The sequence below is a fragment of the Barbus barbus genome (genome assembly GCF_936440315.1).
Source record: "Barbus barbus genome assembly, chromosome: 26".
Taxonomy (NCBI): domain Eukaryota; kingdom Metazoa; phylum Chordata; class Actinopteri; order Cypriniformes; family Cyprinidae; genus Barbus; species Barbus barbus.
In genome coordinates, this window is record NC_136754.1 from 13,808,207 (window position 1) to 13,826,454 (window position 18,248).

The following is an 18,248-nucleotide window of genomic DNA, read 5'->3' on the forward strand; positions in this document are numbered from 1 at the left end:
TGAGGTATGAAATATAAAGTCACAATCTTGAGACATAAAGTCACATTGTAAAATATCAACACATTTTTTGTGAGAAATGTGGTGAAGCATTAAATTTACAATCAAAATCACTGTTTAATCTCTCCATTGTTGGCTTTTCTGATTGATTTCTTGCTTTCTACTTCGTCTGCAAGTGGAAATAACGCTTAAATTAAGATTTCACTGGTCCCTCTCATTATCTCCACCAGACGCCAATAGTATCTCAATCGCCTCCTACTGCTTATTTTATTCATACCAACACAACGCTTTAGGCTACAGTTGAAATTAACTAACATCAGCAGGAATGGACAAGCTTCATTTTCATAGCTTCCTGTACCGGTTCCAGGGTTTGTTTGTTGTTTTGCCTCCCTTGTGTATCTGTTTCCTCCTGACTGGCACTGTTACCCTGGGGCCTGTCTGTTCATGATATTAAAATATCTAGGGAAAGGGGGATGCTGCCATCAAGAGGTGTGATAGCATCTCCGTGGAGGAATTAAATATTTAAGCTGTATAGGAATATGGTGTTATGCACTGCTGCGAGACCGAAAAGCTTTTGCAAACTGCACAGTTTTATGCAAAGAATGTGCAACGTTTGTGCTAATGCAAACTGAACTGAATGTACAAAATTGTGTAAAAAAAAAAGTCAACCATCTGTAGGCCTTTCGCACAGTCGGTACCTTTCAGATATAACCACTGTAATGTCACAATGACAAACTGACTAGTATGTTTCCTGAGCTGTCACTGAATTTATTTTTAAATAAGGAAATCAGGTTTAATTTTATGGAGTACACACATTGATTTAGGGAACATGTTAGGGCAATGTTTGGATTGTGCGTCACCAAACAGTTGATGATTCCTACTGACTTCCATATTATAGAGAAGAAATCAAATCTTAATATCTTCTTTTGTGTTCAGCAGAATAAAGAAATAACTTGAGGGTGAGTACATGAATTTAAATTTTTGAGTGATCTGTCCTTTTAAGACTTTAATTGCTCATTTAATATCTACTTACTACATTAATGCAACATATCATGAAAGTATGACAAAATGAGTGACAGTAACTAATAGTATTTGAGACCTTTACGGGCTATGCCACGTTTAAATAACACATCCAGAGGAAGTGTGCTGAGGTCACAACGGCTGAAACTGGCATTATTTCAGGTGGTTACAGGCAAGAAAACATGTCAATCACCACTGAGGGCCTCATGCCAGACATGTTTCCCCCGGGGATTTAATAGGCACACTGATGCATTGCCATCCACAAATGCAAAAATCAGGTTTGCGAGTAAATAATCACAAGTCATGTGATTATTTTGGCTGTTTTTAATGGGCTGTTTGTATATGCCAACCTCGAGATTTTTAAAATCTTCAGTGGCTGGCCTAGAATTGATTTACCTAATGTGATATAATGAACTAAGTGAACTTGCACAAATGAGACACTGCATCTCTATGCTTGAGAGACATGGAAAGGGGGAGAAAATGAGACTTAAATCAATATGCCTTCTTGTTGGAAATTTTTGGAAATGCACTTGTGAACGCAAATGCATCAAAAGTTATGCAAAAATATCATCAGCACCCACAATGAATATATTTTGGAACAGAACGAGTAGCTCAGCTGCACATCTGAGGTGCCTCAGAGGGTCTATGAGGCCATAGTCAGCCAGTCTGTTGAAATGGGGTTTATTTTCTTTCTGCTTAACTTAACCCCACTGGTTCCCCGTGGTCTACGCACACAGTTCTGCTGCATTTGCTCTTTCTTTGATTATCAGGAAGAAAGCAGTATATATTGTGCCAAACTTCCCCTGAAGCGAGACGAAATTTGGCTTCTTCCATACAGACCTGCTTTGACTATGCCCCCAGTCTCCCATATAAAGGGCTCCCTTGTTATCGGAGACTTGATGAGACTAAATTTAAAAGGTTGAAAACAGGGCAAAAAAGAACATAATATTTCGTCAAGTGTATACGTAGACTTGAAAAATGGAGCATTTTCATTATATTCCTTTGTGGAACAAGCATGAGTGAATGCAGAGCAGGTTACGACTGTTCTCTTTGGCTTTATAATATGAAACTTCGAAAACATACTGCAATACACAGCAGTAAGTTACCTTGTTTTCCAGAAGTGATGTGTGAGTTTGAGCATTTCAGTAGTGCTGTCACGGCTGGCTTATGAAATATTGCTTGTGGGATTCAAATGGAATATTTCCAATCCACCCAGGGGCTCCTGCTTACCAGGACGTTTTCTTTTGATAATGAATTATCACATCTGCAGAACAATAAAAATTGTGTGCTTAAGGCTAATCGAAATGAAAATTGCATTGACAACTGGAGGAAATGAGGCCAAAGAGTCCAGTAGAGGGCATTGTTGCTTTTAAACAGCTGGTGGAAAATGAACTAATGCATCTATATGCTCAACCACACTCACAGCCCATCAGCCATTCGTTTCTGCTCCTTGTTTGGTGAAAATTTAACAAATAATATTAATAAATGAAATGGTCACCTTCCCACATTTTTCATGTGTTTGCAGATGGAGGATGAACACATTAATGTTGGATTGAACTGATGGGGGGGAAATCTGAGAACTAATGACACAAACATAATGTATTACAAATTAATTAATTTTGAAAACAACATGGTGACTTTATAAAATCAGGCTGCTTATCAAATCATCTTTCAAACGCAATAATGTAAATATGAACACAGTAAATATTGCACTACAACAGAGATGGCACTCACATGTTTTGTCTTAAACTCTTGGAGGAACAGACCAGGCAGGGGATACAATCATTTAACATGAAACTGATTTTACTGGCTGTATAAACAGGCATTCGTGTTGGTTGCGTGCCATTTTTTGATGCCTTGGCTGCCTTCAGATCAAAACATCAGATCAAAACAAAGCTGCTATTTTACACTCACCTGCTGTCCACAATGGTTTATGTGTGAACGTGAGAAAAAAAGAGGTGAAATCAGATACCTCCTCCAAACAGAAAAGGTCAGAGATGACGTGAACAGTGAGAGCAAGCCCCTCTCCTGACTGTATCATTAAGCAGCCCAGTTCTATAAGCAGCACCTCTGGGTGTTTACTCCTGGCAGAAGAAACCCCAGCACCCACATAAACACCACGACTTGGATGAAATCATGTCATCGCAGTGTACACACTGCACAGTGCACTTATGTATGTCCTGCGAAGTCAGCATTCAAAGTCACTGGGCATGTATTTGAAGACAGAGCAACACATCCACAGCAAATAATTTGTCTTCTGAAATGGTTAGTAAAACTTCTGGTGTAGAATAACTGATAGTGCGGTTTGAAATGCTTCCTTGCTTTGCGTACAAAACCTAAAATGTTTTGCCAGTGGTTTGAGACCTCGTTAATTCAAAACCTATGTGAGAAACCTACTGTATGGCAGTAATTTTATAAGCAGTTTGACTTGTTTTTCCTAATGAAAAGGCTATTGGGGAAGTCTGTTTCTGCCTCAGAGTAAAAAATAAAAAAGGTAATTGTGATAAGCTTAAAATGAGAACGTCACGTTGTGAGATATGAAGTCACAATTGTAAGATATAAAGTCACAATTGTGAGATATAAATACATAATTGTCAAATTTAAAGTCGCACATGTGGGATATAGATTCATAATTGTGAGATAATTCAAACCTGAGATAAAGTCATAATTTGGAGATATAGTCACATTGTGAGATGTGAAGTCACATCAAGATAAAGTTATAATTATGAGATGTGAAGTCACATTTTGAGATATAAAGTCATTGAGATGAAGTCATAATTATGAGATATAAAGTAATAATTAATATATAGAATCACAATTGTGAGATTTAAAGTCACATTTAGATAAAGTCATAATTATGAGATATAAAGTCACATTGTAAGATATAGCCATAATTAGGAATTTTAAAGTCACAATTGTGAGATATGAAGTCATAGTTTTGAATTATAAAGACACAATTGTGAGATATGAAGTCATAGTTTTGAATTATAAAGACACAATTGTTAATATAGTCACAATTGTGAGATATAAATTCATAATTTTGAGATATGAAGTCACAACTGTGAAATCTAAAGTCATACAGTCACACTGTGAGTCAAAGTCACAAGAAACAGTTAGGATTTAATTAGTTTAAAGGTATAGATCATGTAAATGTTTGCAGTGCTGATTATTGTAAGAACATTACAGAAAAAGTAATATATAATCAATGCATGAATTATGACAAAATATTGAATAACCATATCAAATCAAAAATCATACAAATCAGGTAGCTACATCAAAATGACCCACTGAAGCATCCAACCCAAACAAACCACTCTCTTTCGGTTTGCTTCACATTAGCTGACAAAAACGAACCCTCTGTCATGATTTCAAGACACGGTGTGTACTCCCAATGAAGCAAAATATACATTTTAATGAAATTTATAAATATTACGATGAAAATAGTAGGCTCGGTTGTGTGCACTCTGCTCAGGTCAGCGACAGGAGGGCACCGAAGGCTCGTGCCAAACATTAGCATGCCGATTTTAGCCATGGCGGAAAATTTTCCTCAGGTTCTTCGAGGACATACAGTGGGGGTACAGGGGAGTGGGTAGAAAGCTCTTTGCTTTTATGACTGCTGTGTGAACATAGGAAAAACTTGCACAACCACCACACTGTCACAACCTCAGTGTGTGTGGGATCTTGACAAATACACCTTAGAACACAGCCAATATCGCAACTGGGAGGGTGAAACGCAAAAGATTTAGGGTACTGAGAAACGGGAGACTTGGCAAAGGATGTGTGTGTTGTGGGTTAAAAGGCAAAAAAAGACAAACCTCTTAGAAGGTGAATAATATTTCAGCATATCAGCAAGTGGTGTGGCCTCGGTTTGAAAGATTTTCAGAAGAATTCCCTCTTTGTGTATAAATGAGAAAACTATGTAGTCATAAAGACCCATACTTACCACCCATCGGAAAGGAGATTAACATCTGCAACCAGCATTTTGGAATCATAACGTATGTCAGATCAAGTTACAGCCATTTTCCTGTAATTCTGTCCCATACAAGCCCATGCACAATGTCTTATTTTCAGAAATACACTTACATGTATAGAATGAAAACATCTGGAACCAGATATGACACTTCTGTGGGCTGTGTGCTGGATATTTATGTATATAAGCACGGTTAAAAATATTCCATTATCATTATACAAACCAGCAATGCAAAGAAAAGCAAGTTCCTGCTGTAAGTATGTTAGAATAATACTCATTAAAATCTGCTGTGGCGGTGAGCTCGCACACGGCCTCTGCAAGCCCTTATGTGAAGGTACTTATTGTCGACCACATGCACATCATATACGTCCACTCAAGCGAGTGGCTTCTGAGGAATTCATATGAATGTGTGAGTCATTTCTAGAAACTGGTTTGCAATGACCAGGCTGTGGATATAAAAAATGGATTGGTCACAAATAGACATCCTCACTATTCAGTGCTGTGGTCATCTCTCTCTGGACCACCGGATCACAGGTCTGTTCTGAAAGGATTGTGGGCAGCAGGGAAAATCCCATGCTAAATATGAATAATAAAATGCAACTGTTCATAGTCATGCAGAGTTAAGATGTGCCTTCCATATCATATCTAAAGGCTGTGCAATGTAAAGAAACTAGAGAAATAGACAGATGCAATCATGGGAAGGTTAGTGAAGTGTGAAGTGAAGTGAAGTGAAGTGAAGTGACATTCAGCCAAGTATGGTGACCCATACTCGGAATTCGTGCTCTGCATTTAACCCATCCAACGTGCACACACACAGCAGTGAACACACACACACCGTGAACACACACCCGGAGCAGTGGGCAGCCATTTTATGCTGCAGCGCCCGGGGAGCAGTTGGGGGTTCGGTGCCTTGCTCAAGGGCACCTCAGTCGTGGTATTGAGGGTGGAGAGAGCGCTGGACATTCACTCCCCCCAACGACAATTCCTGCCGGCCGGAGACTCGAACCCGCAACCTTTGGATTACAAGACCGACTCTCTAACCATTAGGCCACGACTTCCCCATAGGGTTGCGTGACATGTCCGCATCCTTGAAAACCAAGAACAAAATTACACAAGGTAAATGAAAATTCTACCCAGGCTTGGATAAATGTGGTTTGTGAGAACCACAATGTGTTTTCCACTGTGATTTATAAGCTGCTGAGAGTATGACACAATTGAAATTACATTTTGTGCCATAAACAGTTTCAGTACTCTATCATGCCCACCTATAGATATCCATTTTTATATATGAAGACACATTTAACTGTGCAAAACATCACTGAGATTAGATAGACAACATGTTGTGACAATAGTTTTTGAAACATAGTTCCTATACAATATTAGAGTAATGTAACAATGAAATGCAACATTTTCAATTTTCAATTTATATTTGCAGCACTGTTCAAAATTTAAACTTAGTGATATTAAAAACTAGGGCCATCAATGGGATAAAATAATCTTAATTAATCTCATGGTTTCTGACTAATATTTAAATTTCATTTAAATGTATATACAATTAAAGATTTCAAATATTAGCCATTTTAAATAGTAGATATTTCAATTAACAATCAAATATTTCCTAAATATCCCTAATATGTCCTAAATGTATGGCAATGAGCCACATTACTAGGAAAAATGCAACTATTATGGTATGCTTGTAACGCTTGGTGGCATACTGATCATAATTAATTTTGACCGCAATATGAACTACAGAGATTTTTCATTACAGTTTATAAGGATCCAGCCAACTGTCTGTTGGGTACAAATATAAAATATCAAGTCGCACTGTTTTCAGACTTTGGATCTAAACCTAGAACACATGAGCATGTGAAACCTGTGTAGCTTCACACTCACTGCCCACGATTCAAAGGTCCACAACGTATCTTGAGAGTATAGACATGTATTTCCTTGAGATGACATTTGGGAGACTGGTCAACATGCAAATGTTGAAATAAAAGAACACCAGGCACAATACCACTGTGTTTTTGTATTTGCAGTGATACATTTGCAGATTCAGTTCTCTTATTCTTATGCCACCTAGGTGTCTTGAGTACAGACATGTCCTTATCCCGTTCCACCTCCAACGTCTGCCACACTGGCCTGTGAATTTTGACAGAGCTCTGATGCATGCCTCTTCTCTCTGGAGACCATCATATGCATCTGCTCTGGTTCCCCAGCCTTTCCTGGGAAGTTTCTCCACAACACAGCTTCCATCTCCTGGTAACTGTGATGAAACAAACTGATAACTATTGTTCAGAAGGCTTGCATCAAAGTGTGGGTTCACAAAAGATGGATAACTACTGCAAAATTGATTGCAATTTGTTTTTACAAAAGCTGACAAACAGAAACAAGGTGTTAGCTCATGCTATAGTTAGCATTTGTGACCCCACATGAGAGATATTTGATGGTGAATCTGTTTTTTATGTTTTCAGTCACAAATATTTTTGTAGAAGTGTGTTATCAGCCATCATGACTTTATTCTACCATCAGACGTCCTCAATAACGAGGTTACTTGCTGTTCATATGACACTACGGTTGCCCAGTAATGCACATTACAACGGAATCTCCACAACACAATGGAAACCAGCCGCAACACAGCTAAATTAGCACAACACAATGAAAACAAGCCGCAACACAAAGAAATTAGCACAACACAATGAAAACAAGCCGTAACACAAAGAAATTAGCACAACACAATGGAAACAACACAACAAAATTAGCACAACACAATGGAATCAAGCCGTAAAACAATGAAATTAGCACAACACAACAGAAACAACACAACAAAATTAGCACAACACAACAGAAACAACACAACAAAATTAGCACAACACAATGGAATCAAGCCGTAACACAATGAAATTAGCACAAAACAACAGAAACAACCCAACAAAATTAGCACAACACAACAGAAACAAGCCACAACACAGCAAAATTAGCACAACACAATGGCAACAAGCCTCAACACACCAAAAACAAGCCACGATACAAAGAAATTAGCACAACATGATGAAAATAAACCTCAACCCAATAAAATTAGCACAACGCAATGGAAACAAGCCGCAACAGAATGGCCACAACACAACGGAAACAAGCCGCAACACAAAGAAATGAACACAACACAACGAAATCAGCACAACACAACGGAAACAAGCCACAACACAACTAAATTAGTCCTGAATGATGTATTGTGGTGACTTCATTGTTGTGCACTACTGGGCCACCAGAGTCTTCCACGAGGCAACCTGCTCCATGAAAAAAAAAAAAATAAATAAATAAATAAACATATTTTACTTTTATGTCAGGATACTTTTATGACTGAAGCCTTATTATGATGTGAATGTGGAATTTTTCACAACACGAAATGTACATACTGTATTTCTTCAAAACAAATTATATTCAAAAGTTTGGGGTTGTGAGTTTTTTAAAATGTTTTTGGAAGAAGTCTCTTATGCTCACCAATGCTGCATTTATTAAAACAGTACAATTCTGAAATATTATTTCAATTTAAAATGACTGATTTCTATTTTAATATAATTTAAAATGTAATTTATTCCTGTAATGGCGAAAGCTGAATTTTTAGCAGCCATCAATAGTCTCAGTGTCACATGAACCTTCATTAATAATTTTAATATGCTGATTTTGTGCTCAAGAAAAAATATTATAATTATTATAGTAGTGTTGAAAACATTTGTGCTGCTTAATATTTTTGTGCAACCCATGATACAATTTTTCAAAATTCTTTGCTGAATAGAAAGCTCAAAAGAACACAATTCATTTGAAATATAAATCTCTTTTTAGCATAAATGTATTTGCTGTTACTTTTGATCAGTTTAATGCTTCCTTACTGAATAAGAGTATTATTATTATTTTGTTGTTGCACATATATCTCTCTGTCTCTATGTTTAGGCAATATGTTACTGACACTAGTGTGACCAAAGTACTATTCATTTCTTCATGAGTAGAACTTTCTAATAAGGGGAAATTTATTGAGTGCACATTTAGGTTTTTCAAAAACTCTGCATTTGATGGCTATATGAACAAGGCAGAAACGTACTTGAGATTTTGTGATAAACTGCAAGGGGTTGTGAGCCTGGAGGCAATGATCATGATAGAGCCTGAGAGGGCAGACAGGAAATGAGAGGGGTCAAGGTGAGTGACAGAGAGCTCACTACTAACACTCAACCACATCTGTGCCTGACATGGAGGAAATGCACTCCAGGAAGTGAGATTGAAATCATCACACACACCAGCATACACACAATGCCCTTCTTTGTCTGTGGTGCCTGTGCACCGCCAGCAGAAGTTGAGTGTTTTCACATGAGGCACATTGGGTTTTCATTCTTCAAGGTGCAGAGACACCGTCTGCGCCTTCCAGAGTCTCAAATTTGAAATAACCTCACAGCTGTGTTTAGCCAACAATCACAGAAATTCAAATACATAATACATCAAAACTGGACATTGCGATGGTGACAGTCATCGGTCGTGTGTGTCATGTGTTCCCACCTCTTGTGTCCATATTTGGTTTGTTTCTTGTCCTCGTCTAGTGTGATTATTAGTTAATTCTTGTCCAGCTTTGTGTGATTATCCTGTGTATTTATAGTCCTGTCTATTCAGTTTGATTTAATCTGGTCTACTTATTACTCCCCAGTGTTCCTGTCTGTATCAGCCTTGCCTTGTCTTGCCCTGCCGTGATGTCTTCATTAAAAACTGTTATTTTGAGTTACATCCTCGTCTGCGTGTTCCTCGTTCCTCCCTGCTGTGTGCATTGTGACAGATGGGACCACATTAAATATTTCAATATACTTGGTCTGACCTAAGATACACTCAAGATGTTCATAGTCACAGTCATGACAGGATGGTATAGTATAGTAATATTTGCAACTGATTAATTATGAGTCTAAATATCTTTATTTTAGATTGCATGAAAATAACACAAAAATGTGTCTCCACTGCTCCTTTTGGGGTACATTTTTCAAATTCTTCTAAAGCAATAATGATTTCCTGGCCTGCCAGGTTGTTACAGTATCAAATTCTGAACATATGCAGCATAATATACTGTAAAGCGCAATACACCAATGAGCAGCATCTGAACACTGATATAAAAATGTTTACAAAAATATAAACTGTAATATGTGGCCTTTTCTACACATTCAGCATGTTCAGACATTAACACTTTTGTGTTTGCATGCACAATTGCCTATTTTGTTATTTTAAGGAAAGCTTTATATCTTTATGTGCTTAAAATAACAAATATATACGTTTTATAAAAACATACAAGAATGAATGTAATGGATAAAATTCACTATATTTACAGCACATATATACATGACATTTACACGCAGAGAAATAAAAATCAAGGAGACTTTGTTTTCTCAGGGCCAGATGGTGTCAAAGTCAATGTCTTTTTTTCCTGTTGAGGAGATTTTTCGTGACAGCACTGGCCTAAAATCCAGCCCAGCAAGACCAGCAAACCAAATGCGTGGTAATTACTGGATGTTATGTTACCAAGAGCTCTATTTCCTTGCATCTGTCCTTGGATGATGGTTTCAAATGACCGCAAACACTCGGAACGCTTTGCCTCCTGAGGGATTCTGTAGGCTAAATGGAAGAATAATGGCCAATATTAATCCAGAAGCAGCAGGATAGAAACAGATATGATTTAAATGCTAGTATAAGTCATTAAATCACCCATCAGATACTCATGATACCCTCAAAATGCTATGTAATGAAACAAAACAAAACCAGACTGTGTAGGTGGTCTGGTTTTATTTTGCAGAGGAGAAGCAGAGTTTATACGATTACGTTCAGCCACCCACTAAATAAAATGATTACGTTATCCAACCAAGCTCATATGGAGGGATATTAGATAGTTAGTCTGAAGCTGAAGCCAAGAAGGAAAGATCAGCTATACAGCAGTAGTAGCTCAAAAGCTGACTCAACACACTCAGTACCTCTCTGAGGTGATGCCATTCTGGTAGGAGCCCTTGTACTGCTTCCTCTTGTCCACAGGCATTACGTCCAGATAACCTCCTGAGTCACTTCGAATCACCCCTGCATGGATAGCTGCCCTGCATATACTGGAATTCTGCTCAGTGGGAAAGAATAAGGAAAGATGGCTCATTTTCTACTGCAGTGGTAACAGAACAGTGACTTCCTAATAGCTGCAATAGAGCGACCCAGAGGAACATATTATTGTCCTTTTATAGCTCAGGAGACTTATGTGAATAATCAATTATGTTTAAGTATCATCTTCGTTTCTGATGGTTCTCCTAAAGTTCATTAGGGGAACAAAAAGATCATTTTTGGCATATAATAATAGTACAGAGCTATAAAAGATTATGTGGATAGTTTGAGTTAAATTAAGTTGAAGCAGAGAAAAATACAAAGCAAATCTTAGCAGTAAATCACGGGCTAATTTTCATTTTTGGTTAAACTATCCCTTTAAATGGCATGAAGACTTACATCTGAATAATAGCGGGTTCCGATCACTCGGGCATAGCTGTTGTACAAGCAATTACGAGGACAATACAACCTGAAAAAAAACATCTTGTTAGCTTTTGTGATATTAATGACAAATTTACTGCATAGTATTTTGTGTAATCCATCAAGATTATTTTACCTGGGGCAGTGCCGGACTGGTTTCTTGAAAGGGCAAAATTGCGCCACCGTAGTTTCACAATTTACTGCTTTCACTGGAAGTCATAAAACATTTATTAAATTTATTTTATGAAACTGAACGTTTATCTCATTCAATATAATCACGTGTGCACTTACCTGGAACATTTGATACAGTGAAGGCATTGGCACTCTGATTTTTCCTGAGGAATAACATGGAAAATGTGAGAACATTGTTGAACCCACATCCAGCAGCATGAAACATATGGGTTCTGTGACTTACGCCAGAGTCTGAACTCCATTTTTGAAGGACTTTGAGAATCGTTGCCTTCTGCCCACCCTTGTGACATCCAGCCAGCCTCCATCATCATCTATTATTCCAGCATGCAAGCCGCTACCACAGATGCTGGATTGCTGGAAAAACAGCAACATTAATGAAAGAGACCCTGAGCTGACCACAATCCATCCAAAATTTGATATAGCATTTAAATACGTTAATGGAAAAAAATCAACTTTTAAATCTGTGCAATGCCACATTGATATAAATAAAATGCAAAGCGAATGCGTTTACCTACCATGTCATAATGGCCTGATCCAATTACTTTTCCATAGTTGTACAAGCAGCCTGGTGGGCATTCGTACCTGATTAAAGATTTACCAGACGTGAAATTAGTCATAGTAGAATGACCAAATCAAATTTGTTTGTAGCTGATGTGCGAATACACCCATTTTACCTGTTACAAGTAGTTCCTTTGCACTGATCACGTAATCTAGTATCACATGCTACTTGCTGAGCTGCAAAAAAATTATAGTAGATGTCAATATATAAACACAGGAGTGGTGTTTTTTTCAGAATTTAAGAGAACATACATACAGTATCTATGCAAACATACTTTCTGATGGCACCCAGTAAAGACTTTACAGCCCTGTCCAGTTAAGTCAACCAATGAAATTTATCTTGAGTCAGCCAGAGAAGTTATCTTACACATCTGGGAAGTACTGATGACTTCGTTCCTCTCAATGTTCTCGTTGGGAGAAGGTGTCGGTGTCTCATCTCTGTAGGGGGTGTCGTGGCTTCGAACTGGCTCGGGTTCTGGTTCAATATAGTTATTTTCCTCTGTCTCAGGTGTGTAATGATAATGACTGCCATCATCTGAAGAGAGCACAATTTAATTACATTTTTCAAATGATTCAGGGCCTACAGCCTTCACATGTTAGCTAAATGTTGTTTTCTTATCTAGTTTAGGGATGTCAAACATATTTTAATCAAATTAACTGTGTAATACGTCATAATAATTAATCAAATTTGTCATCTCAGTATTTGGTCTATATACTATGGTTTAGTACCTTTATAGCAGAGATTGTTTCTGCAACCGCCGCCATAGCTGGGTGGGCAGGCAGAGCAAGGGGTCCCGTGCTTGTATGGCGCATGTCCCCACCAGTTACCTCTGTGAAAAGGATGCCACATGACAAAAGCTAATAATAGTGCTTTATTAGAATTATCATACTGCAAATGACAAAAAAGGTTAACATTCTTACGGGGGAGAGTAATTGCAGACCAGGTACACAGCTTTGGCCCAGATCATCCCCCATACATTCATGTTATAGCACACATTGATGGCACAGCCAATTTTGTTGGTTGTGGCCCAAACCAGCTGTGAAAAAAACATAATATCGCTATTACTATATAGATCATCTCAACTGATTGCTTGTATCATAGCAAAATGTAAATTGTTAAAACATGAATAGGTTTTACCTGTGTGTAATGCGTGCAGACGGGTCCAGAGCATCTGTAAGGGCAGTGAGGGTTACACTCTTGTGGATAGGGGTAGCTGAAATCTCTCACTTCATCATACCAGGCTTGGACATGAAATGTCGGAGGTCTGTCTCTAAAGACAATCATATTTAAAGCAAACAGTTAGTGCACTGTATAAGAACTCATTGAGATGTAATTGTTATTTGATGTGACATCAATATTGTTTTTATCCACTTGTAATACAGCACCTGCCCCAGTGAGCTCCCAGGTTCTGGCCAATACGGGTCAGCAGGTGAGACGGTCCATGTTCCCACAGACAAGTGTGTGCCCAGTGCTCAGCGCTCCTCTCCAGTTCAGTGTCCCACACCTGTCACAGCGAAGAGCCACAAACTATATTGTATATGCAGCAGAATACGGTTATCAGTCCTGTATTTGCATGCATAATAAGCTCACACACAATTTGGTGACAACCACTTTCTTATCAAACTCAAACCTGACATTTTTCATGACACTAACTGTACTGAACAATGTCATACCTGTCTGTGCGTGAGTGCGTAAAAGATCCAGACTAGTTCAGCCATAAATATAAATTTGGCCATCATTTACTCACCCTCATGTAATTCCAAAACTGAACAACTTTCTTTCTTCATAAAATACATTTTGTCCATGCAGTCAGTGGTCACCAACAACTGTTTCATTATTAATATTCTTCAAAATATCTTCTTTTGTGTGCAGCAGAAGAAAGGAAGAAATACCGGTTTGGACATGAGGGTGAGTAAATTACAGACTTTTAATTTTTGGGTGAACTATCCATTTAAAACACAAAAGCAAATATTTTAAAGGGCAAAAGCACGTCAGAAAAAAAACATTCCGATAACATTTTTTGGCAAATTGTTGAACCTGGTTCTGCCTACAGTATGTACGTCAATGCATGGTTGTTTAGTTCTGTCCAGTAGATTGCTATAAATCTACAAGTTAGAGTCCAGTTTTGGTCCAGTTAGAGTTAAAAACCATAAATAATTTCTGTTTCACTAACACACAAAACAAAGCCATATTAAAACTGCCATTAGTCTAAACTCTACTGGTTTAAAGTGTATTGTATGAAAGAATAAGCAGTGTACTGTTCTGCACAGGGTTCTGATTATTTCAATACAGAGCAGCTTAATTTAAAATTACATATGCGTAGTTTGCTGCCCTGTGCTAATCTGTTCCATATGTGCAGAGCTGGTACATTCCATTCCAACAGTCCTCAACAAATACTATTCCTCATCCACCTTGATAACTCTGATCTTTTATCCTGCACAGTATATCACCTGAAAAAAAGACGATTCTTACTGTTTACTGCGAGCTATATGAAATATGTTACATGTCGTCAACATGTACTTGAAATGTTTACCATAAATGTGAATGTAATATTGGTATTTCAGGTACATAAAATTGTAGCAGGCTTTCTGCATCTGAGCATAACATGCATAGAGATGCAAAGCCCGCTGGCATTTTATGTGGCCTTTGAGACCCGTCTTGACATTGTTTATTTGTTGCGATGCCTAATTTGCAGTTACAGCGACCATCTGGGTGCATTCCCAGGGAGATATGCATCCTCTGTGACTCCCTCTACTTCCCTTTCAGAATAATTACCCAGAGGACTGTGTAGCATGGAGGTAGCTAATGTCTCCTCCCCTACCTGCGCCCCACACAGACACATTCTGTTAAACTTTGCTGTGGGATACAGGGCTCTGGGATTTGACAGATTTAACACTGAATTGTTCAGAGTCCCAGAGCGCCACAGATGTTATCAACTCAAAAGTAATTGTCTAAGAAGAATGTTTTGAAACTCTTCTCTTACAGCTGATTGCAAGTGTCAGTCATATAAAATGATCCATGTGCAGTGCTGAGAAATGCATCATGTATTTTAGGATTAAAGAACTACTGTGTTGTACACTGGACCTAAGAGCTAAAATAAAAGAATGGTCTCTGTTGATTTAGTTTTATACTCTGTTCTATTCTTTGATGTCTGAGTCAATATTTGCCATCATTGTTGCCAACTGCAATGCAGCGGGGCGAAGCAGCAGCTATAGATGGTTCTATAGATGGTCATATTTGGCCAAAAAGCAATGAGAGGTCTGGCTGAGCGCCACATACAGTAGGTGAGCCACAGAACGTGGGAAGGAGAAGCTGCATTTTGGCCTCCCTGATGGACATGATGAACTGTTTGTTGTAGACCACAAACTTGACAGTAGTTCAGTGTGTTCTAGTGCATTTGTGCAAAGTGCGGTTATGGTATGGTACCCAATACCGGTTGGCAGAGCCATGTGATACATTTATAAGCCCCTCATGACCCCATCAATGTATAAATAGCCTTTTAACTCACCATTCAATGGGAAAGTTGTACTTTAGCATGATTTTACAGGTTTTCACATTTTAAAATGTATTTTACTGATTCTTTCTGTGCGTCATGCTGATTTCAAGTAGGGATACACAATATATTGGTTCCATGTGAGTTATTGGATGATATAAGAGAATTTAAAATTTATTTGAAATATGGTTCCAGAAATTGCATATTTAATTTTACATTTCCATTTTTTTTTGCATTTAGATTACTCGTGCTGTCATCTAACGCAATTATACTATTAATAACATTACGAAATCTCAAATATTTTTTATAATGCTAAATCTACCATTTAAAACGGTTATTTTAGTCTTTTATTTTTCATTTATTTCGACAAATAATGTACTATTTTAATATTGGCCATGACATATAAATAAATGTAGTAGACAATTTATTTTTATTCACTCTTTGGCAGGTAAAACCAAGACTGACCCTTGAATTTTGTATGACATTGTGCAGAAAATATATTTTTGCTCATGCTTTGATCTTAAGTTAGGAACATGATTCAGTAGAATTGTCACTGAGGTAGAATCATGTGATCTTACCATGTACTCCATATTTGAGGCAGGGGGGTACACTTGACCCCTCAGCTTATTATGTAGGTCGAGAATCAGTTGCATATCGCTCTGTGAAATTGCTCTTTTGCCCCTTGACTTGGATTGCCACCACGCCTCATCCTTATCCATGTATTTTTCCAGGATGGCTTCTAAGTGGGTGGCATTGGGAATCACCATGGAAACCACAGTTTGGACAGTCACAAGCAGCACAAACCCACTAAATAAATTTTCATGTCCACACTTCATGTTTCCACAGCTGTCAGTGACAAAATCCAAAGTGGTATCTGTCCTCTGCCTGTGAAATCAAAATATTTTTTATCAGATTGAAATCATTTTAATGCACACAAATGTCTACTTAGCAAATATACATATTTATACAGAATTTTTACATAATATAATGATGATTTGTGTGCATTTGCATGGATGCTCATTTCACACAAGCCTGACTGAAAAGTGCAGTTTCAGCATTTTTACAACCGAGCTGATTGTTTCTCACTTATTAAAGACTTGTGTAGCGCTACGCCTTTTGCCACACACATGCAATATTTCATACGGTCGTGTCTTGCATTAAAACTGACCACACAAGTCATTGAAGTCTATAGCATCTTTAGTTATATGAGTAACCCTAATGCTATCTTTAAAGAAACTAATATTAACTTTTCTACACTTGTTATAACACTTATAGTACTATCAATTCATATTACATATTTTAAAATGTTAAGTGCTATTTATAATGAAAGCATTTTAAGCAGCATTTTACCTTTCGCGTGGATGTTTATCTCCGGTGTTGATTTGCTGAAATAATTATTCGCTGCTGTTTTGTATTTCAAATACACGTGTCCACCTGTTTTGGTCTGCTTGAAGTTTCTTTATGAATGAGTCATCATGAGTCATTGCGCGGCAAAATAATGTACTTTCAAATGTTTCAAATTGTGAGGCTGCTTTTCTCATTTATAGTGAACTTGTAAGCCACGCCCACACGCCCATCGACACACCCACAGCACAGAAGGAGCATACCGGTGAAAATATACGCATAAATACTGCTGCTTTAGACTGTGTTTCTGCTCTGCATATCTAGTCAAAGTCAACGAAGATTTATGCTATTTTTATTTGTGTGCGTGTGGTAGATAGACCTCCAACAAAGATGGCAAAATCTTACATTTCTGACCTTGTGGGGGCAATTTGGTCCCCATGAGTACCTTTACTGTGAACTTTTTGTTGTTGTTGTTGAAAATATAACAATCCAGGTTTCTGTGAAGGTTAGGTTTACGGGATAGAATAGTATAATTTGTATAAAATCATTATGTATATCTTAAAACATGAAATCTATCTATCTAGACCAATGGACTGTACAGTATACTGTGTTACAGACCAAACAAACACTAGATGGCAGCATTGAGTATTTTTTTTTCAAGCCTTCACTATATGGTTAAAAACTTTGAACTCCATGAACTCTGAATGCTCTCCAGTCTCCACAAACAGGAAATTTGAGCTGAACAACTATATGGATTTATTTATACATAACTGACTCATCTTGAATTTTGTGAGAAGCTTAATTTATCAGATAATAATCTGGTATTTCTGGCAGTCACATAATTTTAATCATGTAACCTTAATGGAGCGAGAATTAACTTACCTTTAGATGCATACTCTACAATGTGCACATCTGGTGAAGAATTTGAAAAAGAATGGTCATTTCAATGTATCTGTTGGCCAGGAAGGCCTTCAGCAGGCCTAGTTAATGTATGCTGTGGTTCTGACCTATATTTTGCTGAGGGAGCTGGGTTGTTATGTTTGTTATTTGGTGGTGGTGAGGGGGAAAGTCTTTCAGTTTCTTTCTGCTTACATCCATTGCCAATACTGATGGTCTGAAAAATTAAAAAAATAAGGGTGTGTTGTTTT

General features: G+C 37.7%; 1 protein-coding gene across 1 annotated transcript; it reads right to left on the minus strand.

Moving 5' to 3' along the window:
• Positions 1-9,919: 9,919 nt before the first annotated feature.
• On the minus strand, positions 9,920-17,416 carry LOC306845549 (cysteine-rich secretory protein LCCL domain-containing 1-like). The gene is made up of 15 exons (XM_079378419.1): positions 17,107-17,416; positions 16,335-16,641; positions 13,649-13,767; positions 13,401-13,533; positions 13,184-13,299; positions 12,992-13,092; positions 12,630-12,797; positions 12,379-12,439; positions 12,220-12,286; positions 11,928-12,058; positions 11,804-11,847; positions 11,649-11,721; positions 11,492-11,561; positions 10,981-11,114; positions 9,920-10,627 (listed from the first exon to the last, which is right to left on the minus strand). The coding sequence occupies exons 2-15, from the start codon at positions 16,590-16,592 to the stop codon at positions 10,576-10,578; spliced, it is 1,527 nt and encodes a 508-aa protein (XP_079234545.1). The 5' UTR covers positions 16,593-16,641; positions 17,107-17,416; the 3' UTR covers positions 9,920-10,575.
• Between the last annotated feature and the right edge of the window lie 832 nt (positions 17,417-18,248).

Coding starts and splice junctions, on each gene's coding strand:
- LOC306845549 (XM_079378419.1), bottom strand. CDS start 16,592: ATGAAGTGTGGACATGAAAATTTATTTAGTGGGTTTGTGCTGCTTGTG. Junction 12,059..12,219: donor GATCAGGCCATTATGACATG/GTAGGTAAACGC, acceptor CTGTTTTTCCAG/CAATCCAGCATCTGTGGTAG. Junction 11,115..11,491: donor GAACCCGCTATTATTCAGAT/GTAAGTCTTCAT, acceptor CCCACTGAGCAG/AATTCCAGTATATGCAGGGC.